Raw genomic sequence first — 26,515 nt, 5'->3', positions numbered from 1 at the left:
TAAATATGGAGGTCTAAGCATCTTTTCATGGATGAGAAAAAACAGAAGAAAACACCAATACCCCATTATTTTAAATACAAGCTTAATTCTGTAAGGTCTAGTTAAGAGCTACACATTACCACACAATTACTTCTTTGTGATAAAATACCAAAATCAGACTGATATTTTTGCCCTGTTGTTTTGTCTCACAAAATCTCTAAACGAACCTATTTCCTTCCCTCCCAACACCTACTTTAATCTCCTGTATCTTCAACCCTCTTTCTATGCATTTGAAGTTATTCTTGTTCCTCAGCAAAATCTGGGGTCTAATACAAGATGTTTGACATAAGAATAGAGAAAAGATGCTTTTCTCCAGGGGTGGTAATAAGTAATTTTTCTTTATGGCTTTCTTCCTATAGAGGGGGAAGCAATTGGTTTTACTGAATTTAGCCTTCACACATTTACTTCTTCATTTCAGATTTTCTGTAACCCTCACTAAACCTGATCACAGTAATTAATTACCACATCCCATCCCCTGAAAGCACATGTTGGTCTGGGCAGGCAAGAGGTTTGGAGATAAGTGGGCTTTATTTAAATAAGCAACACAGCATTATCTGCTTACCAGCTGCCCTGTACAGTAAATTCACTGGATTAAAGCCACCTGACAGCGGATAAGGCAGCTGATCCTAGTGCTGCTCCTGTGCTTCAACTGCATTACTTAAGAATCGTCCAAATAAACTCCTTGTGTTAGGAGGAGTATCCTAAATTAATCCAAAGTAGGGAGATTGCACGTTTCAGGAGTATATTTATTAAATCAAAGCCCTGGAAACCTAGGGACAGACAAGACCGTGCCCACCTGGTTAGATTTCACCTTCCAGCTGTGCCACGTGAAATAACAAAGCACTGCATCTCAAATACAGGGACTATCCTAATTCTGGGAACTGGTTTAAGATTTACATCCAGCTGTGCAGCTTTGGCTTCGTGCACAGCATCAGAGAAAGTCAGTCGGTACTTTCCAATAACCTATCCTTCCTGAATAGAATCTAACTAATTAAGAGTCAATTTGATTCAATTACAGTGTCAAGCCAAGTTCCCAGAAGACAGAGATGAGGCTGATAAGGCCTTTTGAAAGCACAAAATCTAGACTGCAATTATGTTCTACAAGGCTCCTCTTCAAAGAGCTGAGCTTCCCAGAGGAGGTCTCAGCAAGGGGGTTTGGCTCTTGCAGGTGGCCCCAGCCCCACACAACATCCAGGTATTAAAGGTGTAGCTCTGCCACCACTATTAGCAACTCCAGATTACTTCATATACCTGGAGTCACTAATTATCTGCAAGACATTATGGAACAACTACATTTTAATTATTTTTCTCCTGACTGCTTTGAAGAGCAGCATTTCTTATTCAGTAATATTCTCTTAACAATGTGTGTTTCAGCACTGATTTACATCTCTGACTGGCTGTGTAAATTACATTGCACACAGAGGCTCAGGTGCCTCTAACACCCTGTTTTCCATTATTCTGAGTAGCCAAGCAATAAATGTGTTTTAATTGGAACCAGAGACAGACACTTGATATGACCCAGCAGTCCCTTTTACAGTGATACTGGGTGCCTGTGGTATGCATTTAGACCCAGGCTTCCCTGGAGTTTAGAGGTGAGCACGTGAGCTGCAGCTAAAATTAATATTTCCTTCTTCTGAACACTGAGATATTGAAGCAGAAAAGTAATCTTATTCCATAACTCGCCCCTGTGACCAGCACCCTCCCCAGCTAACAAAGGTTGGGGGAGAGACAATGTGGTACTCATTTATTGATGGTGCTCAAGACTGCAAACTTCATATTGTTGGATTCTGGTACTAACAAATTTGCCAGCCCATCTTTCATTCATGAAGAGTTTAAGGAAAACCTGGTAAGTCTGGTAGGAGTCCTCAGTCTGACACAGAGCTCCAATGACAGCTCAGCCAAAAATCCCCTTTTTTCTAAGGGTCAAGATCAAGAATCTCCTCATTATTTTCCAGGTTTTAACATTTTTAAATCTGTATTAAATATCTTTGTTCCTAAATGCTTCCAGTCAGGTGCAAGTCATGGGATTCCTGGGTGACCTCTGCAATAACATCCCAATAGACCTTCCTGAAATCTGCACATGTGACATGGGCCAACTCTTTTCTAGGTAGTGAAGAATCACCCTATATTCAAGAAATAGCATTTTAAAGATTTGGGACTGCATAGTTCTCCAGACCAGCACAACAGTCTGCTGGGGACCCACCATATTGCTCACCCTGTTATTAAGTTAATAACAAAATATTTAAAGTGTAATCCTTTGGTATTATTTTATTAATACTATTAATATTATAAATAATTAATTATTTCTGCGGCACTATTAAAACTGCACTAAAATAACACAGAGGAGAATTGCTTCCTCCTTGTAGAGAACACAGTGGTTAATTTACATGCCAATAATCTTCCTCAACTGACAGACTGTTGGGTTCATATAGACACATATTACTAGTGGCATATTGCCTGCTAATAATTAAAAAAAATATGTAAGAAGTGGAAGTATAAATCATATTCATTGCTCATTGCTATCTACAGTCCTACTTTAGTGTTACATGTGGTTTTCTAATCCTACTCTAAATGGTTTTGCACACCTGCTTGCAAGTAAAATTAGATTGAAAACACTGAAATTTGACATGACAATGTCCAAAACTACAGCTAAATCTGTAAAACTGTATCTGATGATAGATAAGGGGAAGCCTAAAAACCCAGGCTAAAGGGATGATGACCATTACCAAGGGCTAAAAACGCTCTTAAGTTCTCTGGCTTTGCACACTGAGCAGCAACAAATAAATGTGTAATTCAAAATTATCCTCACATTCCTGAGCTGCTCCTTTATCCTGGATTGCTTTTATTTTCTCAGTGTATCCCTAAAATAAGTATTTTTTCCTTAAAAAATGCTGGAGAACTGACATAGCCTATTTTTTTTCCCCACACATTACAAACAGAAATCAGAAAAAAAAAAAAAAAAAAAAAGCAGTATATTCAGTACTGTAAATATAACCTGAAAATTTGGTGGTGGAACAAATCAGATAAATTTAATTTCATTTTTCACATTTGCTCATTTACCCAATAAACAGAAATGGAACTCAAATTAGCTTATTAGAACCACTGAGCCAATATGTTCCTGTTCTGGAAATAGGCTGTATGTCTCACTTATGAAGAGTTATTAAATAGAAACCTTTCTCAAAAAATTCTCTTAACAGATTCCCTTCCCAAATATAACAAATGAACTCATAAATGGACACAATATTCATAATACCTAAAGACTTATTGTTGGTGTAGCCTCTATGCATTCTTTTAGCGCATTTCAATTCCATTAGCACTCAGACTGCCTTACAGCTGGCAGGATAGGGCAGGAAAATCACCTAACAATGGAAAAACTATACAAAATGTCATTCAGAATGTGGCATTATGTGAAAATGAGGTGGTGGACTCTGAGGTTACCTGACACAAAGCTTGGGTCATGGAATTTCATCCAACATCCAAGTTGGAACAGGCCAAAATGCCTATGTCCATTGCCTCTGTGCCCATTTTCAGCACCTTCAAGGCCAACAGGAAAAAAGAAGTTATTCTCATAAAGAAAATGTAATTAAAGGATTCAGTGCACAACTCAATTTCTTTTTCACTAAATTTTTTCTACAATAATCATTATTCTTTTTGCTTCTCCCCCCAGGCAAAATTAATTTGTCCTAAATGATCACATAGTGCTGGTTGCTGTGTTTGTGGTCTGGTCTGAAAATCAAACACACATCCCCTCCCTGGCTTCCACTGTGTTTCATGTCAAACAAATCCTTTGCAGCATTGATTAGAAACAGCACAAAATATTTCAGGCTCTGAGATGAAAATAAAGGTGTTGCCAGTGATTAGACAAAAGACAAGCACATTCCCCTCCCGTTAGGAGGCACAGCAGTAGAAATCACAGATAAACTTATCAGTACCTGAATTCTTACCCCCAGAATTAAGGCACTTTATTTGAAATACACTCACTATGACCACACACACTGAAACGTGGAAGTTACTGCAAATAAGAAGAGGCAATCACTTGTGCAAAGCAGTCAGGATTAGCATTAAACTTAGCATCTGATGGTGGTTAAGCACTTAAAACATTATTCTCTGTGTGTGTTCATAAGAAAATGCTGATTTTCTTATTAATTAGAATTTCATCAGATGGGTCTAAAAGGTAATTTGAAGCTTTAGGAACTTTTCAGGCCTAGGAGTGGGATGTAATGGTCTATGTGGGGAGTAACAATTTAGGTGACACAGGTCTTGCCAAGGAAAACTCCAGGTTAACAACGGGGTTTAGTTCTGATTTACACCATAGGTGGTGAGCACAGAATCATAGAAGTGATCCCTTATTCACCTTTACTTTAAAGAGGGTGTGTAAAATGTTTTTGCTGGTGCATATCGAGATATAAATCAATATATAAAAAACACCTGCAAATTGTCAGGTCCCAAAAAGCAATCACTGAAAAGAAGGAGAAACCCTTAGAATCACAGAAGCATTAAAGCTGGAGAGGACCTCTGAGATCATAGAGTCCCACACCAAATACCACCCTACCAGTGCTGTGGTTGAATTGAGGGCCACATCCAGTCATTTATTGAACACTTCCAGCAACGGTGACTCCACTGCCTCCCTGGGCAGCCCATTCCAATGCCTGACAACCCTTTCCAAGAGGAAATTCTTCCTGATGTTCAACCTGAACCTCCCCTGGTGCATCTTGAGGCTGTGTCCCCTTGTCCTGGTTGTCTGGAAGAAGGGGTCAGCCCACACCTGGCAACAATCTCCTTCCAAGGATTTGTAGAGAGTGATAAGATCTCCCCTGAGCCTCCTTTTCTCCAGGTTAAACACCCCCAGCTCCCTCAGCCTCTCCTCATAGAGGAGGATCTTGCTCTCTAAATCCTTCACTAACTTTGTTGCTCTACTCTAGACATGCTCCAGTATCTCAACATCCTGTTAAAACAGTAGAAATCTAGCTGCAGTTTTGGTTTGGTGGGTTGCATTTCTGGAGTTTATATAAGCACATGTCTGGAAGAAATAAAAAAAAAACCAAAATCCTACCACTAAAGGTGCTTCTATTAGAAAAAAAGTAAAATTCAAAGTACTGGCAGCCAAAGCAAGAGGCAGGGAATTCACAGAAATAGTCTGTGAGGGAAGTTAAAAACCATCTGCTTGGAGTAAGTCTTGTAACTCCAAGAAATCTCTAAGGTACCAAAGCAGGCTTAGGTTTCACTGCAAGATCAACAAAGAATTAAAACAAAATGCAAGTGTATGCATAACTGTCCAGAAATCACCTGAAGTTAAGTGCTCCTGATGCAGCATTTCTCCTCCTTCAGGTTTGCTTCCAGGAGCATCTCCTGCTGACAGCTGGAGCTGCTGCAGGTGTTCTAGCAAAGCTGCTCACTCACAGGCTCTTGTCAAACACTTCTGAATCTGAGGACCAAGTAAGAGGTGTGGGGGGGAAATGAAAATAATAAGAAACCATGTCATTTTACCCAGTCCAAACACGTGCCTTGTATAACACAAGGAACATTAACAGCTGTGGATGGTTGACAGACTCCCCACCTCCCACATCTATTTGAGCTCTCATGGACCCACTAGGAGAGATTAAAAAGGCAAAATCTTGCAGCTGAGGCAAGAGATCGTTCCCATCTGATAAGACCTGTCCTAGATACTGCAGGCTTTCCCAGAGAGGTCAATAAAAAGGTATCCCATGATATCATGAAATGAGATACTGCAAATTTCAATGTGCTCTGCACCCCTCAAGGAGACAAATTTGGGGTGAAGGAAGAAGTAAAACTGCTCCTACAGGCTCTCTCTTTTCACTTACTGTGAAGCTTCTACAGCAACTCCCTAAAGGGCCTAAATATATTCCATATATTCCACTTTGTTGCTGAAAAGGCTGTTCAAGATTTCTGAAAACAAGGTTTTTAGGGTGAGAACACAGGTCTGTACAAAATCTCATGAAGTATTATTACACTGTGTTTTATTATACAGTAAATATTTTTGTTCTTTTTGAGAATTGGATGAGGTGAACTGAAGCCAGTGGTCCCAAGAAATGAGCAGTATCACTTCAGGAAAATACCCATGGTAAGCAACAATTCTCAGGAGACTCCAGCAAGGGTGTAAATTGTCTTTGAGTGAGGATTTTGACAATCAAATCAGTCTGGATAAACAGAACCACATAGAATTTAGCACACCCTGTGAAGCAAAAACCTGCTGGGCCTGCTCATGTCTAAAGTTTAAGGTAATTTCAAGGTTGATCTTAATAAGAAAATATCAAGTATCCCTGGTTGGACGTGACAGATTGTTGAGGGTAACCCAAAATGTTACTGTATTCCATATTTCTTTGGTCCAAAATTATTACTGTCTCTTTAAGACCCTGCAGGACATAGATGCATATATATCTTATATATGAAATATATTTATATAGATGACATGTGCATATAAATTATTTAAAATATAAATTTTTAAGTGGCACTTTCATAGTGCCACTTTACAAATTTTATTTAGTGTATATATGCATGCATACATATATATATACATATATATATATATGCATTTTCCAACAAGATGTGGCTTGAAAAAGAAAAGCTGGCAAATCTCAAACCAATCAGAAAGAGAAATGCTGTATGAAACCCTGTTGCTTTGGGTTTCAAAATACCTACATTCAGTAATCCAAGCTGGTTTGACAAATTTCCTGAATACAAAGAGCTGCTGCAGTTTCCCCAGTGCCTCTGGATTTCCCCATCAGAAACATAATTTTCAACTTATTTAAATTAATCCTCTGTCAACCCACACTCATGAGCTAAACCTCCTCTTTACCCAGATGCTTGTGATGTAAGAGAACTGAATTAAGGGAATCTGATGACCAGACTGGCGAGCTGGAGGTGAAAACCATCATCATACAAATAATGCCATGGCCCAAAAGGTCTTCCTCAGCATCCTCTGTACATTCTGAATGGAGAACCAGTAGCAGAGTCTGTCTGGGGCTGTGTGGCACAAAGGTCAGGATGTCTGTGCTTTTCTCACTCCTCCTGTACCGAGGAGTCACCAGTCCCCCTGATTTTTGGCCTCCATAGAAAGCATCCTGTAGCAGGTCCAAAGTAAGGCTGTGGTTTGGTATAAAACAGACTTAACAGGAGCAGCAGAGAGGGGACAGTGGATGAACCTCAGAGCTCAGACATCACACTTCAGAGATGTACAATTACTGGAAATGGCTGGAAAATATTGTCTTACACCAATGTAGCAGGCCAGGAAGATGCAAACAAATGATGCCCCAAATTTCTACCTCATGTACATTTAGAGAGGAAGAGATGATCAGCCTACAGGCTCCACTTCAGAGCTCTTCAGATTACAGGTCAATGTACTTTATACTTTATTTACAACAGCATGACAACACCATTCTGGTGTGTTTAATTAATCTCCTATGGCATTTGCACTTGGTAATGCTGGGCACGCTGCCATTAGTGTGCAAACATCCAGTTTATACATGAGGCATCTTTTCTTCCACTTGATTTGCTCCAACAAAAAAAACTCACAGATACAACTCGAGCTTCCAGCAGTTCCCCTTCTCCCTTACTCCCCATTTCCCCACTGGGACTTCAAGAGATTTATGCCTGCACAGGCAAACAGGTTTTTTTCCTTCTCAGCATCTTTTATTTTTACATCCTTCTAAACATTTCCAAAACCAAAACAAAGCCCACTTTGCAAGCTGTTCTGGAAATGGAGCTTATGCAGGAGGCACAGGGGGATGAGACCACTTTTGAACATGGGGATACAATTGACAAAGGAGCAGGAGCTGATCAGCTTGATGATGGGGAAAGAAGGGTTGATGGAAGGCACGATAAAACGTGCTCAAAAGCAGCACATCTGGCACTTTCCTTAGGAGGTACAAGGCAGAAACAGGAATTAAGTGTATTCTGTGCTTATCTTTACAAACATGTATTTCAGGTAGGAAATAATTGGGAAAAAAAATTGTGACTGACCTGGCACTGATATGCAAAAAATCTTTCTGCCTTGTCTGGTGCAGACTGTAGGATCACCAACACTGATATCCACATCAGAAGCAGCACAGCTTACCCCAGCCTGAGATCCTATTCACCCTGAGAGATTCCTGGAGCTGGCACAGATAAAAATCCAAGTGAAAACACATCAACACAGAGCGCAGTTCGAACACCAAAGCAGCCAACAGCAAACAAGATTTGAAGTTAAGGGGTTGTAGCCAAAACTTCTGGGCTAATTTGAAATTCTTTTTCATATATATATAGGAAATACATATATATATATATAATTGTCAGCACTTTTATCCTTGCTCAAGAATGCACTATGCTGCTCTTCAAAATGGGTTTCTTATCAGGACGTGGCTGCATGTGACTGCATGGACTTCTCAACAAGATCTCCTATTAGTGAGAGACATTACTCTGAATCTAAATACTCTGATCAATTTTCTTTATGGATTTTAATCCATAATACATTATATTTCACTGTAATTATTTGCAGGAACATTCTGGCTAGCTCAGTATACATCACCACTGGAGCATAATGGAAAAAATACAATTTGTCCCACCATCAGAAATATTTCTAATCAGCTTTATAGAAGAACAACACAGATTACCCCAAAACACAGGTGGGGAAATAGAAATTTATTCATAAAATGTTTTGTTAGATGTGTTAAAAACATACATATGTTAAACTAACTGGAATAAAAGAGTTTCTCACCTCCCTCTTCTCCTCTGAAACACAGAGCACAGCTTTGCAGCAGGCACGCAACAACTTCATGGCTGCAGTGGATACTTCAACTTATGAAGCCCACTGGCTATGTTCCAATAAATTTCCTAAAACTTAAAGTTTTGATTGTTATTCCTTCCAATCCATAAGAAAAATCTCCCTTGCTCTACCCTCCTGCCCATTTCATCAAGACCTCACTATGTATTAGCATACCATGAACTATTCTAGCAGGTTCAGGGGGGTTTGTTCAGATTTCTTTTCTAAGGACAGTTATCAACCTCTTGGAAATTTTCCATGCTGGCCAGGAGTTCCTTGGCTGGGCACCACAGGGTTGTTGCCCACGCTGTTCCACTTCCTAAAGCACACCAGGGAATGCTGCCTGGCTGATTGCTGTTTGTGCCTGCTCCAGGGACAGCAAACCTCAGCACTGTGAGACCAAGACACAATAACCAACTCTCCATAGGGAGAAATATTCCAGCTGACTGCCCTTTTGAAGCACTCCCCTGAAACGATAGCTTTTAGAATGTGAACGTATTTTAGGATTGACAACAACTGTGTTTGCTCTTTAAATTCCTGTCTTGTGTCCCCCTAACCCCACACAAAGAAAAGCAGTTTGAGAATGTTTGGAGTTATCAAGAGATACAAATAAAATTCCATTGTACAACAAACAGTATCTGGCTTCTGAGGAGAGAGAGCACCCCAAAGAAACAAACTCATGACAGAATGAAAGACGTATTCATATTCTGATTCAAACTGCACAAGCAAAGGCAACTTCCTCCCCTAAAAGAGATCTTGTAGACACAAATGTGAGTAGGACCACACCCTAGTTTCATTCAAAAGGCACCCACCTATTTCCACAGGCAGATATTTGTCAGTCCTAAGGAGAGATTTGTAAGCATCAGACTCATCTCAGGAAATCCACCTCCTGCCTTGACACCCAGAACACATCTATCGGTGCTGCCAAAATTGCAGTCGTGTAACTTGACAGAAATGCTCTGAAACAAAGACAGCTCAGAGCCAGAGGCTTCCAAAAGACAGCACAGACAATGCTGGTGCCACCACAGGGCTGTGTGAGCTGTGGTAACAAAGGGCTGCTGCTTCCCCTCGCAGCTTCTCTGCAGGGCTCAGGGGTTTGCACAAATGTAATGAAGATCACTGGGTTAATATGCAGAAAACAATTATTATATTGCAGTTTTTGAACTCTGGAGAATTCAAATACTTATACCAAAGACGCTCTGAAGAAACAGCAGTGTCAATTATCACTAAAATGATAACTTTTCTTTAAGGAAGGAGACTTTTATGAAAACCACCTTGAGCCACTGAAATGGTTTTCAATTTCTTAGGTTCTGCTGACACCAGGTGGCACAAAGGAAAATAGTCTCAAAGCAATAAACATCTCTGGTCCTGCTTCAGCAGCCAATCACACCTCACCCTCTCTGAGTCAAAATTTGCCATTTCTATTACTACAAAACCAATACACTCAAAGTTTTAGAAGAGACGCCATGGAAGGCTTTTACAGGTTAATAACATCTGCCATATGAACTGTTCACCCCCAAGTACTCCACCCTTTTGCATACAGTTGTGTAAGTGCAGAAGGATTAGAAAAAAGACACATATATGTTCCATCGAGCCATAGAGAGTCCCAGGAAAAAAGGTCACCATCATTCCTCATCTGGCACTGGTCAGCATTCCCCAGATAACCTAAACACAAGAGGAAAAAACACTTTTGCATTAATAGTAAAGTATTCTCTTACACAAAGTGTAAATCTCCTTAAGTCACAACTGAGGCACATTCCCCATCCAAAACAACGTATTAAAACAATAATTTTTTTCACATGGAAATACAAGGAGCAGCTCTAAAATACTGTGGCTATTAGGGTAAGTTCACAAAAGACAAAAACATATTCAGATGCTTCTAACTGCAAGTACTAAACTGCTTATTAAATCAGAGGAGCTCTCAGAAAGGAGAGGAGCAAGTCCAAGATCAGCCACAGCTCAGCATTTCCATGGTTTATTTCCAAAGACCATTGTTAAAAATCCCTTAAGTCACAGCCTGGCTCCTCCTCCCTTTGAAAGAGCTCAGCTTTGAGCCATTTATGCCACGGTGAACAGGAGGCCAGTTCTCATAGGAAGGACTGGGATTTGGCCTGGCAATTGACTGAGTAGAAGACAGGGTGCTTTCCTCCTAAGGCATTGGGAATAGAATGACTTGCAATAAAATTGAGGTTGGTATGAGAATTAATGTGTACTCCAGAATACAGAAAGGTGACCAGGCTCCATCGTATTTTTACAGCACCTGCTGTGATTCCTGCCAGGGCCCTGCCATCTCACTTCCACTGAGAGCCAGATACATGCAAAGAGTTTAGGAATCTTTTTAAGTTTTCACCAAAGCTTTGCTGTCTGCATAGTCAATAGTCACTGCAGCTGAGCTGATATAGAACCATTTCAAATCCCTTAGGTGAAAAATAGACCAAAAATGGGCATTTCTGAGAACATTGTGGGACTGCTCAGGACATACAGGCAGACAGAGAAGAGCAGACACTTCACACCAGCTGAAAACCTTCTTGAGGAGGTCTGTCTGCCCTTTGCTGGGCAGGTACTGAAAGGAAGAAAACTCCACTAGTCAGAGTGGGGGTGCTCCATGAATGAGCAGCTCTGTAAATCAGAACATTTTTAATTAATTTTCCCCACTAGCTTCTAAACTATGAGCTTAGCAACTGGGTACTTACATCAAATAGTCATGTTATTTTGACTTCAATTACTGTATTTACACCCCAAAATAAAATACTCCGATCATTTTTTCCAAACGTCTTTGTAGAAACATCACATATTCTGACTGTTCCATTCTTAAAATCCTATTTTTCAAACTATCATAGCCCCTACAGCCAGCATCTGAATGGAGATGTTGGAAAAACACCTGCAGTTTTTTAGTGTTATAATAATTGTATTTTCTGGTTTTTAGCAGTCCACAATTAGCAGCACATTTTCATTGGAGGTGTTTTCTGCTGAGAAAACATTTTCTCCTAAGAAATATCAAACAGAGGAACAAGAAACAGGAATTCATGTCTCCTGGTTTTTGCTTGCAGCTCTCTACAAGCAGAAAAATCCATGGGATAAATACCCAATTTCAAAGCAATGTAACTGCACTTGGAAAAGTGGCCTTGCCCAAGATTTGCTGCTAGAGAAAGGCAGTAACTTTTGTTAAAGTAAACAATACTTTTAAATTTAGTGGGCTTGGCTGGTTGGTGTTTTTTTTTTTCAACTAATTGTGATGCTTAAAAATACTCTGGGCACAGGACAACAGGAAGCAACTGTCCCAAACACACAGCTTTTCCTTATATTGCATATAATGGTCAGATGGAAAATTATGTCCTTAAAGGCAAGACTAAGGGTAACACTTCCACCTGTCCTGCCCACTCACCATTCTTGCTCAAATGCCAGAGGTGTAGCTTGCCAAATTTTTACTTAAGCTTCATGTTTTTTAAGAAGTCATGTCAGGGTGCAGTAACTCTCCTATCTTGGTTTCACTGGTATTTTACAATACAAGCAGCCTACAAGTGAAAAAAAAAAAAAAAAAGAAAAAGGAAAAAAACAAAAACAAAAACAAAAAACACACATAACTGAAAAACCGCAGTGGTTACACATGTAACTGTGATGTGCATTTGGATTAACAACTCTCACCAGTGAGTTATCCCTACAATCAGGGAGAGCTGTGCATCCTGGCTCTGATGGCAGTCACAACAGCTGCCCAGGCCAGACTGGAAGGGCAAAGCAGATCTGAGGAACAGCAAATATAAAAGTTGCCATCGCCTCTGAAAGAAGTTAAAAGTGTAACAACCTGCAGTGTTTCACTTCCTTGGCAGTTTTGCAGCTTCTTCTCAGCGCTTGCTGTTGGCTGGCAGCTTCCAAATGCTCTTCTGCCTCCCATGGATCCGACAGAAATGTCAGCAGCCCTGGATGCAGTAGGCGGAGCAGCTGTGTGGCATTAGCCACCACAAAATAAGTGACTAAGATGTGTTAGAAACAGCAAAGATTTTAGGTCAGCAGCCTGACTTCCAACCTTCCACAGGAATAGTGGATGAGTTGAAGCAATAGGCGTTTCTTGGCCTACAACTTTAGCTCTGTGTTCCCCCACCCGCTTTCTTACACCCAGGAGTGACTCAGGGAATGCAAAACACAAACACCAACAGGCACTCAGCTGGCATCATTTGTTTAATAAAGTCTTTTCTGGTTTTAAAAAAGTTTACAAGACAGATGTGTTCCACATGATAAACAACTAGATCATCCCTTGTAATAACTTAATCCATGCAGAAAGACTGGGCTGCCTGACCTGATGTCAGGCAGCAGCTAACAATTTACCAAAATATGCACAGGTCTGCACACTGCAATGGAAACAGGTAGCACATGACACCACGGAGTGAGAATCAATACACAAGCCTGCTCAGAGAATTTTCAGAATTCAAGTGTAAGTTTAAGGAAAAACCCTGATTTATTCTTTAAATGGAGCTTATGCACTGAGAGTGAAATGTTCTGCTACAATCTGCCTACAGTCACCCTTTACTCAGCAGTCGTGTGAGAACGCATACAAAGAAATGTCACAAGTCCTTTTCACTACTGACACTACACATTAACAACTGAATCTGATAGCATTGCTTTGGTTGGCTCAATACAGAATGATAGGTTTCTAATGTCTCAGCTCTGCTTTCCCGTTTTCCATCCTTTTCCAAAGTTGTTGAAGAGAGTGTTGAGGCGGATGTTGGGTCTTTCTTCAAGAATTCAGTGTAGCTTTTGTGTAAGAAACTGTGGAAAGCAAACAAACAGGAACATTACTGTAGGTAGAGCAGAAATACAGCAGGATTCCTTCAATTCCCATAGAGAAAAGAATATTTACTTATTGTCACAGCATGAAAACTAATGCCAGGTTATCTGTATACCACATTTTAGAGACTTTCAGCTCCTTAGAAATTCAAATGTTATTGGAAAGATTGGACTGACCAAAGCATTCCAGAAGGCCTGCAAACCCTCTAAAATATTCTTATTTCAACACACAACCCAGAAACAGTGGGGAGGAAACCTTGTATAGAACACAAATAATCATCACCCAATGTCTCACTACCTGGGAAATTCATGGATTTAAAAAAGAAAAAAAGAAGTAAGTAACTTTGTGAGGAATGAACAATGCTGAATTGTATAAACCACAGCCAGACTAAGCTCTAGGGACAGGAAAATGAGAGAAAGGTTAAACCTTAACTTTGCAAAGCTGTTCATAATTAAACTGCACAGCCAGCTCAAAGCTTCAGTGTGCAGATGAGGATAATAACACTTTCTTGAGAGCCTGGAAACATTTGAAAAGTCAAAATCAGCAATTTGGTTTTTCAGGGCAGGAAGGACGAGGGAAGGTAATAAAAGCTGTGTCCTGAAGGCTTAAAGCTGACTGGAAGAGTATGATAAACACATATCTACATAGGCAGATAATCCATGACAAAGGATTCAGGTCTATATTCAGTCTAATTCCATTCACTGATGTGTAGGCATGTCCTGTAGGTCGAGTGCCTGAAGGGAGAGAAGATCTGCTGCTGCTGAGGTAAGTTTGGCTCTCAATGCCTGTCCTAATGTCCTTATTAGATGGTGGAGATCTGTGGGGCAGACTGTTTACTAATTCATCCTGGGAAAGAACAAACTGAGGAGGGGCAGGTAAGAACCATGAAAGGAAGCTGCAGTTCTGCCCTGTCTGCAGCTTCTGAGCTGTTTTCCACCGCCACTGCTGGGGACCCTGCTGTATTTGGGCTGTGCCAGAGTGAGCTCTCAGCTAGCTGAGGACAGACAGAAAGACAACCCTGTGTCTCTGTAGAACACAAGGCAGGATTCTGAGTTACATCACTGCTGTATTATCAGATCAAACTTTCAGATTTCCCGAGTCAACATGGGAACAGTCATGACTGGGCCAGACCCACAACTCCAGCCAGGCACACAGCTGGGAAGAGGTTTTTACCCACCCCAAAATTCTGCAGATGGGAGCAGAGGCTGTAAAATTTGTGAAACCAGCAAGATCATAAAATTCCACCTTCCAGCGCTTCTAATGCCACTCTCTGCACGTGCTGCTTCAGTAAAACAGGCAGGGGGTGGAGGAGAGGAGAAGCCAAACCTGAGCACTTTCTTGGATGAGCTAAGGCTCTCGTTCTGAGGACACGTCTCCTTCTGCTCCACTGCTGGCACTGGGGTCATCCTTGCTTCGGGGGGCATTTCTCTCTCTACTTGACTCAGAGGGCACCTTGGTTCGGGTCTTCTCTTTTCTTTGTTGCTGTTTTTCAAGTTTTGTCAGCTATTCACAGAGCAAGGAAAAAACACATCATGTCATAAAACTATTTCAGAAGTCTATTTCTGAAGAACTGTAAATGTCAGCATTTGTATAAAACTTATACATGTAACAACAAAACAAAAAAGAAAGAAAAAAAGCTGAAGGCTGAGATTTTCAAAAATTTAGAAAAGATAACAAATTATCACCATAAGATAACATGATCACCCCAAGTATAAAAGGGAAGTGATTTATTTATATCCCTCTAAAACAAAGAATACAAAAAATACATTTGGATTGACTAATCCAAATTTTTACTAATCACATTGCAAATGACTTATACAGTTCAGATTGCCAATGACAAACACAAACAACTGCTCAGACAAAATGAGATATTTCACTGTCACATCCAATGATACAAAAGTGCTATTCATCAGCAATTATTTGTCTAATCTCCTCCTGCTAACACGTCATTTAACACTGCAGGATGGTTCAGTTATCTCTTCTTGCTAAAGCTGAAAGCACAAATATAAAAACCACACCATCCTTAAGCCTTAGTTCCCAGGCTACAAACAAATCAACAGATTTTTGACAACAAAAAAAGAATGCAACAGGCAGGGAAGAGGAAAGAGAACAACAACTTAAATTGGCTTTTCCTCATCACACTTTGCATGATGGATGTCTCGACCCCACCTCCTCTTGAACATTGCTGGGACCAGGACTGGGAGCTGTATTCATTCTTTCCTATATAGTTTCTGTCTCTTTCTTCTTCTAATTCCCTCTCCTCCAAGTTTTGAGCTGGACAAGTTTGGAGTCTGCAAAGCTGAATGGGTTAAGTCAATGCTTTGTGAGATGTTTTGTGTTAATTTGATGTTGCTCTAAATTTTTGCCAAAGATGTCTGATTTTCTGAAGGTTGCCAGTGAAGTTTTCGTTGTTTTGACCTCTTGATAATATACTGTTGGAATTTCTCCCTTGTGTCTAACTCAGGGAACGTGAAAAACCCTAAGCCATTTTAAGAGGCTCATCAAGGGAGTTTTGGGCCTTACACTGCCAGAGAAAGTTTGAAAACCAGCATCCTTCCCCGTCTTCAGCCCATGCTGTGGCCACCAGGAAGGCGTTGTCAGATGAGTAAAGCAGGCAGCCTTGAACTGTGAAGGCAAAACCCTTAAACAAGCCAGTATTTCCCAAGAAAGAAATGAAACCTTGAAGAATCCTGCACACTTTGGTAATTCCTTGGTTATTTTACACCCACACACAGGGCAGCAGTTCTCACCCCAAAAATCAGAGCTGCTGCTGCTGCTAGTTATGCGTGGTTTGGCCTGAGAACTCTCTGGGCTAAAACTGTGAGGGTACAGAAAGAAAGACTAGAAACAAAAGTACATTTTTTCAGGGGCTAAAACATGACACAAGAATCCAGAACAGAATCTGAAGGTAAGAACAAAACTGACTTCAAACCAAGCTATCTAAGGCAACACAGGGCACTTGTATCTGCTCATTTCATAGTTGGAGGACTTGTAAAGAAGGATGTGAGGGACAGTATCAAAAGCTTTACTAAATCCACCACCTTCCCTTCCTTCACTTGGCAGGTGACCTTACTGTAGAAGAGTATTCAATCAGTTAGTTAGGACTTTCCCTTCTGAATCCATGTTGACTGTGCATTGTCCTTCAAATGCCTTTCAGCAGCAACCAGCATGATCTTCTCCACCATTTTTCCAGGCACTGAGCTTAGATTAACAGGCTTGGCTCTTCCTTCATGCCCTTTTTATAAACTGCAGTAACAATTTCATCAAGGTTAAGTGAAGCATTAACAAATAAGGCTGGTGTGGCCTTGCTGAAGTACAACAATCCCTCCCCCTTTTCTTTCAGCCTGGAAAAGCTGGCCAGTGCTGTGTTTAGAGGATGAGAAAGCCTCATCACTGCATCTGGTTTGCAGCACAGCTTGTTCTGTTCCTCAGCAGAGCTAACTCACTCTCCTGTCCACTCCAGACTTAAACTGGGGATTGAAATTTGCTACTCCCTTGTTTCTGACAGAGGCATCTCTCCACTTCCATCCAGTCATCCACATGCAAAAGCTCCCACATGGCAAGAAACTTCACTAAAGGCAGGGGTGGTGGTCCAGACTTTTTAAAAACGTTGTTAATGAGTCATGATTAAACAACAGCTTTAATGAGGAGGAGGAATAAATTGTGAAAAGCTGTTCTGCATTACACACACACAACCTTTCCCAGGAAAGCAGGCAGCCATCAACAGGCCAGGGAACTGAAGAAAACAATGCAATTATTTGACCATTCAGAGGCTGCACAGGAAGGACAAGGTCCTTGTACCTGATGAAAGCTGTACTGCTTTGAAACAGGAATGCTACAAATTTGCAGAGGATACACATCATCCTTTCCAGACAGACCTTAAAGTCACTTACTTGTTTAGGATCAACAGTGGCTGCGGGGGACTCCAGTTCTATTGTTACAGGACCATCGTTCTGGATGTGGACCTGCATGTAGGCACCAAACTTGCCATCTGAAAAGGGAAGAGACAACAAGTGCTCAGGGCCCTTGGGAGGACAGCACACACACAAGTTTCTACCAAGTGTGATAACAAAAAGAAATAAAAAATACATAAAAGAGCAACCAACTATTGAACTGCAGAAAGCTACTAAGGAAAAAACAGTTTATGTGCACCCAGGTATGTAGCTTGGCATTCAGAGAAGATAAATACACACCTAAGTAGAGAAACACACACAAAACAAACCAAGTCTACAGGTAATCAGGATGTCCACAATTCAGGAAGGATAGATAGGATATTCTCACTGGCAGGAGATGACATTTTAAAGGATGTAACAGCTCAGCCTAGGGATCCAGTCCAATTGATCACTCGATGTTTTGAAGAAACTTTATTTTTAGGCAAAAGGTAAGAAGACCTGGAGCCTGGGGTGCAGCTCAGCCCCAATCTGCTACAGCCATTTCTACATTTCTGCTTGTAACCTAGGCTGGTCTTTAAGAGTTACATAGATGTAAGCTACACCCTGTGACCACAAAACCCAGTCAAAACTAGTGCATCTTTCTTTAACAAAATAATAAACAAAGAATATTATCTTAAAGTTTATTAGTGGGAGCACAACTTTTCAAATTGCTCTCTACAATCATCCCGTCCCTCTGCTGTACCTCACTTACAAAATGGGTTGGTCTTTTCCATTTCCCATTCATATGGATGGACCTAAAAAAAAAGTAAACTCCACAAGCCCTTTTTTCCAGAGGCTGAAAAAGCGGTCAAATAAACCCCCACCTTCACCAGAACACTCAAAATACTCCCATGTCATCTTAAGTACTTTCTATCTTGTTTTGGCACCAGAACTACTGTCAAGGAACATCCTTCTGTAACAGCTCCATCCCATTCTCCTCACACATTTAAATTTCTAGTTACTGTGCTTCACCTTTCCCTACTTTAAGACTTCTGGACTGATCAATTCATCTTGCAACATCTTCTGCAATAAAATAGGACCCTAGAAGTATTATTAAAGTGACAAGTCCATTCTGCTGTATACCCATCTCTCCAAATTCCTTGCCTCTAAAAGCCCTGCACGCATGCCTTCCTCAGATGGAAGATCTTCACCTGATGTGAATCAGAGAAGTAATGTCTGAGCCATAAAGACTTGAAAAAGAGGTGTAATTTACTTCCAGAATATTTTTGTACATAGTTCAAGCCTTATGACCTAGAAATTTCACACTGGTTTTATACTTCTAAGCTTGCCTACTTGGAAAGTTATTCTTAATTAACCTCATGTGAATACTGTTGCTCCTGATAAGAGCACTTACTCTAAAGTGACAACACTCACAAAGGGAATTAATCACAGAGAATAATTGTGCTTTCAACTTGTACCAAACCTTAATCTGAGTTAAATACTTCCTTGTGGAACAATCCTCTCATATTTACTTAGATATTACTACTGAGGGAGTAAGACATTTCACACTTCTTGCAATATTAATCTCTACTACCTCAGAAGACTAAATCCACATTCAAGACAGAGAGCAAAGGCCCTGAAACTTAAGGAGGAGCCTTGGTAGGTCTGATATTTGGATATTAGCTTGCACGAGAGTGCTCAGGCCTGCAGTCACCAGCTCTGCTCCTCAGGAGGGAGTCAGACGTTTAAGAACATGAGATAACATTGAAGCACAGGCAAGGACTTCTGATGCAGCCTTTTATTTCCCAGATGTGTGTGCCCATGTGTTAAACTGTGCTGAACTAGGAACCATGGCTCTGAACCGTCTCCAAGATTTTGTTTGTCAAGTGTGCCACTGCTCTTGGTGTGAAACAATGGTTTGTGCCTCTCTTTGGGGAACACTTCCCACTCTGAGCTCCTGGCTGGCAAGCTCCAGGTAGATTAGGGAGCAGAGAAGAGCTGCCTGCACAGCACCTACAACTTCCAACAGCCAAATTCTCTACTGAACACAAACAGGAACCAGAAAACACAAGGCTCTTAGGAGATAGGACAAGACCTTTATTGATCTGTCTTTGCCTCAGCTACACAAATTCCACTTCCAGTGATTAAATTACTCCTCTAATATGCATTAAGCAATTTGTAGGATCAAAAGGGAAGGACACCTACAGCAATCCAGAGAATCAAACTCTATAATCTCCCAATAACTACAACCGTTGTGTGCGTACCTGTATGAATGTAAGGGCAATGTGACTACAGATTTTCCAGACAGCAAAGAAGAAAAAAAACAAAACAAAACAAAACAAACAAAAAATAAAAAATAAAAAAAAGCCACTGGCAAAGCAATTGGCACAGGAGAAACTTCAGCCTAAGAGAATCTTAGCAGACTTGGGTGCAACACACCATAACAAGCACAGCTTAATAAGAAAGCAAAATCATAAGCTGACAGGTAGTTCCAGTGCTGCCAGCAGTTTTAAATGCATGTGTTATCTGACACAATAGCACTCTTGGGTTTCCAAATCTGTGCTTTTAGCACAGAAAAAATGCAGAAGTGAAAGCTTGTTTTGCAGAAAGCTCTAGCAAAAAAAAGTGCCAAAATATGGGCACTTAATATTCACTTCAGGTACACAACTGCTATTCACTGAGAGAAGGAATTCAAAAAGCTGCTGTCAAAATATAAAATTATTGAAGGGGTATCAGAAATGCTTTCCTTATCAAAAACAAATGTTGGAAGAACATATGAAGCCAGAAAAGCTTGAAAAATGGGCATTTTTGGACATGTGTGCAATTCACTGTGCCTCCTTGGAAAGCAGTAAAATAATTACCCTAACCTAAAGTCAATATGAAAATTAGCCTCTAAATCTTTTCCCAGATATCAGTTTCCTGTCTTTCTTTTTTACTTTTTTCCCCATAAGGAAAGTAAGGCCAACCATTATCTGTTAACAGACACCATTTAAAAAACTGTCTTTTCTGGAAACTTGTCATCTTCAAGCATAGCAAAAAGTCAAATCTGAATATGAGAATAGACAGAAAGCACTCAGAAAACCAAACAGAAAAGACTGAATGTGGACAGAGCACAAATGCACAGGGAAGCCAGGCCATTTTCTGGTAAAGAGAAAACTGTTCCATGCATGACACAGAGCTGAGGAGAGTCTAAATGAAAAGCTGTTCTCAAGTAGCACATTACACCTCCCACTGTCACAAATTCCATTTAACAGGATGTGGAAGTGACAGATGGAACTGTGCTGTCCATCACAAACTGGTGATACCTTCGAGCCTCACTAAAAACACTTCTCAGAAAAAATGCTTCTCTTGGGTTAATCTGTCCATATAGAACAAAATATCCAGCCTTTGAGGCAGCCTGACCTCAGAGCTTTTTCTCATGGCTGCAGCTTCTCTGGGCTGCTCATGCTGTGCAGCCAAAAGGAATACAAGAACCTCCACGTGTCATCCAGGGGAAGGCCAGGAAATGGCTTGGCTAGAGGAAGACTGGAGTGATCACCTTGACCAGTGAAAATATTGTTAACATCCCTTCAGCTACAGAAAATCACAGAATAAAGAAAGCAACAATCTGGAAAGAACACACACAAGAAGTGTCCACTGGTCACAGCAAGGACCTTACCAACCTTCTGTCCTTACCTTTAATAAGCTCTGGTTTGTAGGCTTTTCTTAGCTGCTCTAGGAAGTTGTTATAAAAAGACTCCGCCTGCTCCGTGGGCATTGCCATGTGATAGTCAGGCTTGTTTCCCTTCAGGATGCACTGGAGAGTAAACTGGCTCACACACAACACTTCGTACTGTTTATCCATCACACTTTTGGACCAGTGCTTCCCACTCTCATCTTCAAAGACTCGCAAGTTCAAGATCTTTCTAACCCTGGGAGGAGGAGAAGATAATTCCTAAATTGTCCCATGTAGGATCAACAGGTACCACACAGAATGAGACAACAGATGGATATTCAGCCCACTCCATGTAACAAGATATCCCTCTGCACCTTCATTCCCAGCCATGGGAATCTCATCACATTAGGCAGAGCCTTAACCAAGAGAGCCCTTACACAGCTACACAACAGTGTCAGGTCATTAATCCACACCATCATTTTACAGAGCGTGGTACCAGGACAGAAGAACTGCAGCAACATAAAGATGGCACAGGAAGTAAGAAAGCTCACTCTTTACTATCTGTTTTTATGTGTCACAACATTATTTAATGTGTGAACAGCTTGGGGAACTTTAATCCTCCCACCGCACCGGGAAATTGCACTCAGTAGGAAATGAGATCATCCTAAACTGTGTTTAAAACTGTGGGGTCTTGTTTCCAATCATGATTCACATATACTCCTCCTGCTTTGTCACTTCCTAGCACTAATCCCAGACCAGGCCCCACAAACCAGATGACAACAACACTCCTTCATCAAGATGAGAGGAGGAATCCAAGGAACAGGGCAGAACTGCAGCTGGCAGCAAAGTGGTTTGAATTTTGGGCTGATTTTCTACAGACAGGAGACAGAACTAGCTCAAGACAACAAGGGGACCTTCACAAGTGGATCCTAAAAAGCAGCAGGCAGTTGCAACCCAGTCCAAAGTCAGGGCTTTGACTGGTAACAGGACTGCATCCAAGCCACTCTCCTGTCTTTGGTTTCTTCTTCTGGCTTCTCCACACCTGCAGTATCACAGGAGCCTACAAAGTGCAGAGGGTTTCAACTGCAGTCATCAGCCAGGCATTTTGCACTGCACCAGCGGTGAGGCAGTCCGTGTAAGACAATGCTGAGACTTTGTTATGGTCTAGCTTCAGGGCTTTGCCACCACTAAGGCACAGTCACAAGAACATCCTTGCCAGTTTGTGTGTCAACAGCATATGGAAGTAACTCCTGAATGGACTGTTGAAAGCATCCACTGGAAGGCCCCAGCAGAAATCATCATCATCACTGCTCTGTTTTCTTCATAGAGATGTTTGTTGTTTCATTTACAGGATTACTAAAGTTTCTTTTAATAGGACCTGAAAAGCCTGGTTAAGCTGCTTTCTCTCACTCCTTTTGTCCAGATGCTGGCTTCCTGCCCCCCTTCCTGTGTCAGCCATCCAAACCACCTGGTGCTGAGAGCATGGTAGCTACAGATCTGACTGCAAAATTCAAAAGCAGCTTCCACATCCACCAAAGTAGGGATGGGAAGCGATGGTAGAGCAGACATTACACACTGAGGGAGGGAAACAGCAAGGCAAACCAGTGGAGCCTGTGAGAATAAAAACCCCTTTTTCTTGACATCAGTCAGCTCCATTACCTGCTTCTTTTTTGCCTTTGCAAGGACTGAGGTCAGCCCTAGAGCAACAACCAGTCCAAAACAGACAGAAGAAGCCCCTGGAGAGCTCTCTCTTGCATATGTTTGCTGGCTGAATCCCACTATTCTGTGGCCATGGAACAGATGGCCAGAGCCAGTCCTCCAGGCTGCGAAAACTGATTCCTGTTTGCAGAGAAGCAACTGACAAGACTATCCTGCCTTCAGGAAGAACAAAACTCATGTGCAAGCTAAAAGGAGACTTTGAGGATTCTCATAAATCCCATTCTTGAAGGAAGGATTTCTTTTGGACTCAAAAAGGACAGACACCTAAAAAAGTCCACTCTTGACAAAAAACACATAGCAGAAAATGGGAACAGATTTTTCTCAATGGAACATGAAGAGAAAACTTCATAAGAAACCTGTATTCAAGGTAAAATCTGAAGAGGAACTAACAGGCAAACCTGAATTTCCCAATAGGAATAGCTGATTTGTTTGGCTACTGCACAGGTATCAGCAATGCACAAATGGAAGAGTACAAGGCAAAAGGAAGGGAGTGACTTACATGTGCTCCAGCTCTCTTTGTGTATCCTCCAAAGAAATGCCCAGCAGCACACAGAGGCCTCGTCCTATTGAACTGATTTGTTCACCACCCACTGGAGAAAGGAGAGAGGGAAAATAAAAGTAAGGCTAAATCCACTGTCTTGTTTTATGGCAAAAATTAGGACTGGTTTCAGCTGCCTGACCACTAAAGAAAACAGCATTCTAAACCCTTTTCCTCTGTCTTAAGTTTGTAGATTTGAAAGATCACATGGAAGCATTCTTTTGAATGTTTTACAATGCCACCACCTCTTTATGAGATTGGGTTACTTACTCCAGCATTTAAAGACACTGTATAAAGATTTTTATACTGCAATTGGATCAGTTGTCATAAACAGAAAGGTGGTAAAACTCTCCCCAATCCTTGAAAAAATATCCACCTGGTTGATGCACTAAGTGCACTCAATTTCTCTACTCCACCATTCCCTTCATACTTTGCATTTCCTTCAAACACATGATTTCTACCTGATAAGAGTCCTCATGGATTTTCTGAAACACGACTTCCAACAACCTGCAAATTCCACCCTCCTAACTGGGAGAACAACCCCTTTAATGACATTTACAATAAAACACAAACTATCATAGATCCATTGTGTTTTCCTAAGAAATGTCCTAAATTATCTTAATTTAATTAAATTATCTTAACGTGGTTGATCCTGAGATGACTGTAGCAAGAATAAATGCGGTCTTAAAACTGAGATAGGCACCAGCTACCAAGCTGTTAAAACTGCATCCAGGCTCACAACTGGGACAAAAAGCTCCAGACATCCCACAAAATGAAAGGAGATCAGGCCTCCAGTGAAAGCTGAAAGTGTCTGTGAACTAGTGGCTGGATTGGGGTACGAATCCTCCAGTACAGAAATTCATTCTGCTAAGTACAGCACTGTCTCCCAAACTCTTCAACAGCCAGAAACAACAGTTTAAATTCTCCTGGAAAAGTGGTACTAAGCCAGCAAGAACCCCAGTGCTGGCAGGGTTGTGGGACTGTGGCCACAGTCCCAGCTGTGCACCCAAGCTGTGCCCCCACAGACACCCTCTGTCAGCGCTGACACGCAGGCAGAAGCTGTTCGATAACTTGAAGGCCACCCTGCTGCGCACCAAAGACTCCCACAGCAGGCACTCACTGCCTCACACACAAACTTCTTGAAGATTTTCTGAGCACAGAAGGTCCAAACCAGTGCAATAGCAGGGACAGTCCATCAGGACACACCAATCCTATCGGAACCGGGGCTGGACCCAGGCGAGCAGTGCCTGCTGGCAGCTGGGACAGTACCACCGACACCCACAAGCAGTGCAAAAAGATGATCCAGGCTGTACTGTCCACATGCCTGCGATGCACTGAGGTGACTGTCACTGTAGTGCCAGCGCATGCAAGCCGCGGGAGAGGGCCAGCGGCATGGCACTGCCACCGCACGCACAGCAATGCACGGCCGTGACCAGGGCAGCCCCGCTGTCACAGCCCCGAGGCGCTGTCACAGCCCCGAGCCTGCCGGAGCTCCAGAAGCCTTTGGACAATGCCCTCCGGAACACGGTGGGACTCTTGGCGATGTCCTGTACAGGGCTGAGAGCTGGACTCCATGATCCTTGTGAGTCCGTTCCAACTCGAATACTCTGATTCCGTGAACACGAGCGAAGCAAGATGACTGCGACTGTGCTGCCAACACAAAGGCGCTCGAGGAGGCGATGGCAGCGTGACTGCCAGCCCACGCCTGCCAGGCGAGGCTGCACACAGAGCTCCACACACACCACACACACCCCACACACTCGCACCCCGCGGGGACCGGGCCCCCGGGGGAGCCGCAAGGGAGCGAACCCACGCCAAACCCACGCGGGGGGACAAGGGGAGGGGAGCGCCCGCACACACCCGCACACACCGACACAGACACACACCGACACAGCCCCCCCGGCCCCCGCAGCTCCGCGGTCGGGACACACTGACCTGTGACGCTGGCCTGGGCCACCCGCTGCACGATCGCCTTCATGGCGCAGCGCAGCGCGGCCGGCGCCGAGCGGGGACAGCGGGGGCGCCCGGCGGGGGGGGCCCGTCCTCCCCGCCCCGCACGCAGCGCCCCCCGGCGCCCCGGAGGTGCCGCCGCAGCCCCGGCACCGCCGCCGTTGGGAATTCCATGGGAAAGGGACAGGAGCCCGCGGGACAGGCGTGCCCGGCTGTTTGGCCTTCCTCTTATGGCCTGCAGGGACTTGGGGAGGGTGCCTAGGAAAAGGTGAGTATGCACGTACGCAGAACGGCATCCGCTACAGGAACAGCTACAGGGACACAGCAGCGTGCCTGTAAAAATTAGAGGCTGGGAAGAACACTCGGGAAAAGGAGGTGGTGGCTGTAAGGACCTGAGGACTCCATGTGGAAAGGTGGGTCTGTAGGTGCATGGGTTGGGTGGGGCTTGGGTTGTAAAAGCTCCTGTAGAATCAAAGGTGTGGGTTGGAAGGGCAGGGACTCTTGCACTAGGCCAGGTTGCTCTAGGTCCTATCCAAAACCTGGCCTTGAACACTTCCACAGCTGAGACATCCAAACCCTCTCCAGGCAGCCTGTTCCAGTGCCTCACCGCTCTGACAGTCAAGAATTTCTTCCTGATATCTAACCTGAATTTCCCCTCTTTTTATTTGTACCAATTCCCCCTTGTCGTATCACCACGGTTCCTGACAAAGAGTCCCTCTCCCTGCAGCATCCCTGCAGGGCCCCCTTCAGAAGCTGGAAGGATCTGGAAGCTGAGGTGTGTGGGCAGAGGAGATGGAGAGAGCTTTCCATACAGCAAGATGGAAAACCTTAGAGAGCTGCGTGGGGCAGAGCAAGCTCTGTCCTAAAAGGGCAGTAGGGAGAGCCCCAATAGAAACAGGGAAGGTGATGTCCATAAGAACTAGGGAAAACCTAGTTCTGGCCACAGAGCTGAGGGACAGTACCCTACAAGGGAACATAGCATGTGCAAGGATCAGGAAAACCCCTAAAGAAACAAGAGCCTGGAGCAGAACATTCAGTAAGTTTTTTAGCTTACAGAAACATTTCCGCACTTGTAACTCAACTCGTGTGAGCTTTTATTTGAAGGACCATTGAGAACTCTCATAGCCAAAACATTAAACTACATTCTTTCCCATTTATAATCATTCCCGTAGCATCCATTTTAGAGCTGCCCAGCTGAGCA

General features: G+C 42.5%; 1 protein-coding gene across 1 annotated transcript; it reads right to left on the bottom strand.

The window, feature by feature from the left end:
• Positions 1 to 12,955: 12,955 nt before the first annotated feature.
• On the bottom strand, positions 12,956 to 25,405 carry DTD1 (D-aminoacyl-tRNA deacylase 1). The gene is made up of 6 exons (XM_005523252.3): positions 25,300 to 25,405; positions 23,326 to 23,416; positions 21,128 to 21,363; positions 17,474 to 17,571; positions 14,907 to 15,083; positions 12,956 to 13,561 (listed from the first exon to the last, which is right to left on the bottom strand). The coding sequence occupies exons 1-5, from the start codon at positions 25,340 to 25,342 to the stop codon at positions 14,928 to 14,930; spliced, it is 624 nt and encodes a 207-aa protein (XP_005523309.1). The 5' UTR covers positions 25,343 to 25,405; the 3' UTR covers positions 12,956 to 13,561; positions 14,907 to 14,927.
• Positions 25,406 to 26,515: the final 1,110 nt, after the last annotated feature.

Source organism: Pseudopodoces humilis, chromosome 3 (assembly GCF_049639895.1).
Source record: "Pseudopodoces humilis isolate 2021_Gansu_Grassland_sample_001 chromosome 3, ASM4963989v1, whole genome shotgun sequence".
NCBI classification, from domain to species: Eukaryota; Metazoa; Chordata; class Aves; order Passeriformes; family Paridae; genus Pseudopodoces; species Pseudopodoces humilis.
Note: the sequence above shows the minus strand (reverse complement) of the source record. Positions and strands in the feature narration are given on the sequence as shown.

Coding starts and splice junctions, on each gene's coding strand:
- DTD1 (XM_005523252.3), bottom strand. CDS start 25,342: ATGAAGGCGATCGTGCAGCGGGTGGCCCAGGCCAGCGTCACAG. Junction 23,417..25,299: donor GGCCCAGGCCAGCGTCACAG/GTCAGTGTGTCC, acceptor TCCTTTCTCCAG/TGGGTGGTGAACAAATCAGT. Junction 17,572..21,127: donor CAAACCAGAGCTTATTAAAG/GTAAGGACAGAA, acceptor TTCCCTTTTCAG/ATGGCAAGTTTGGTGCCTAC.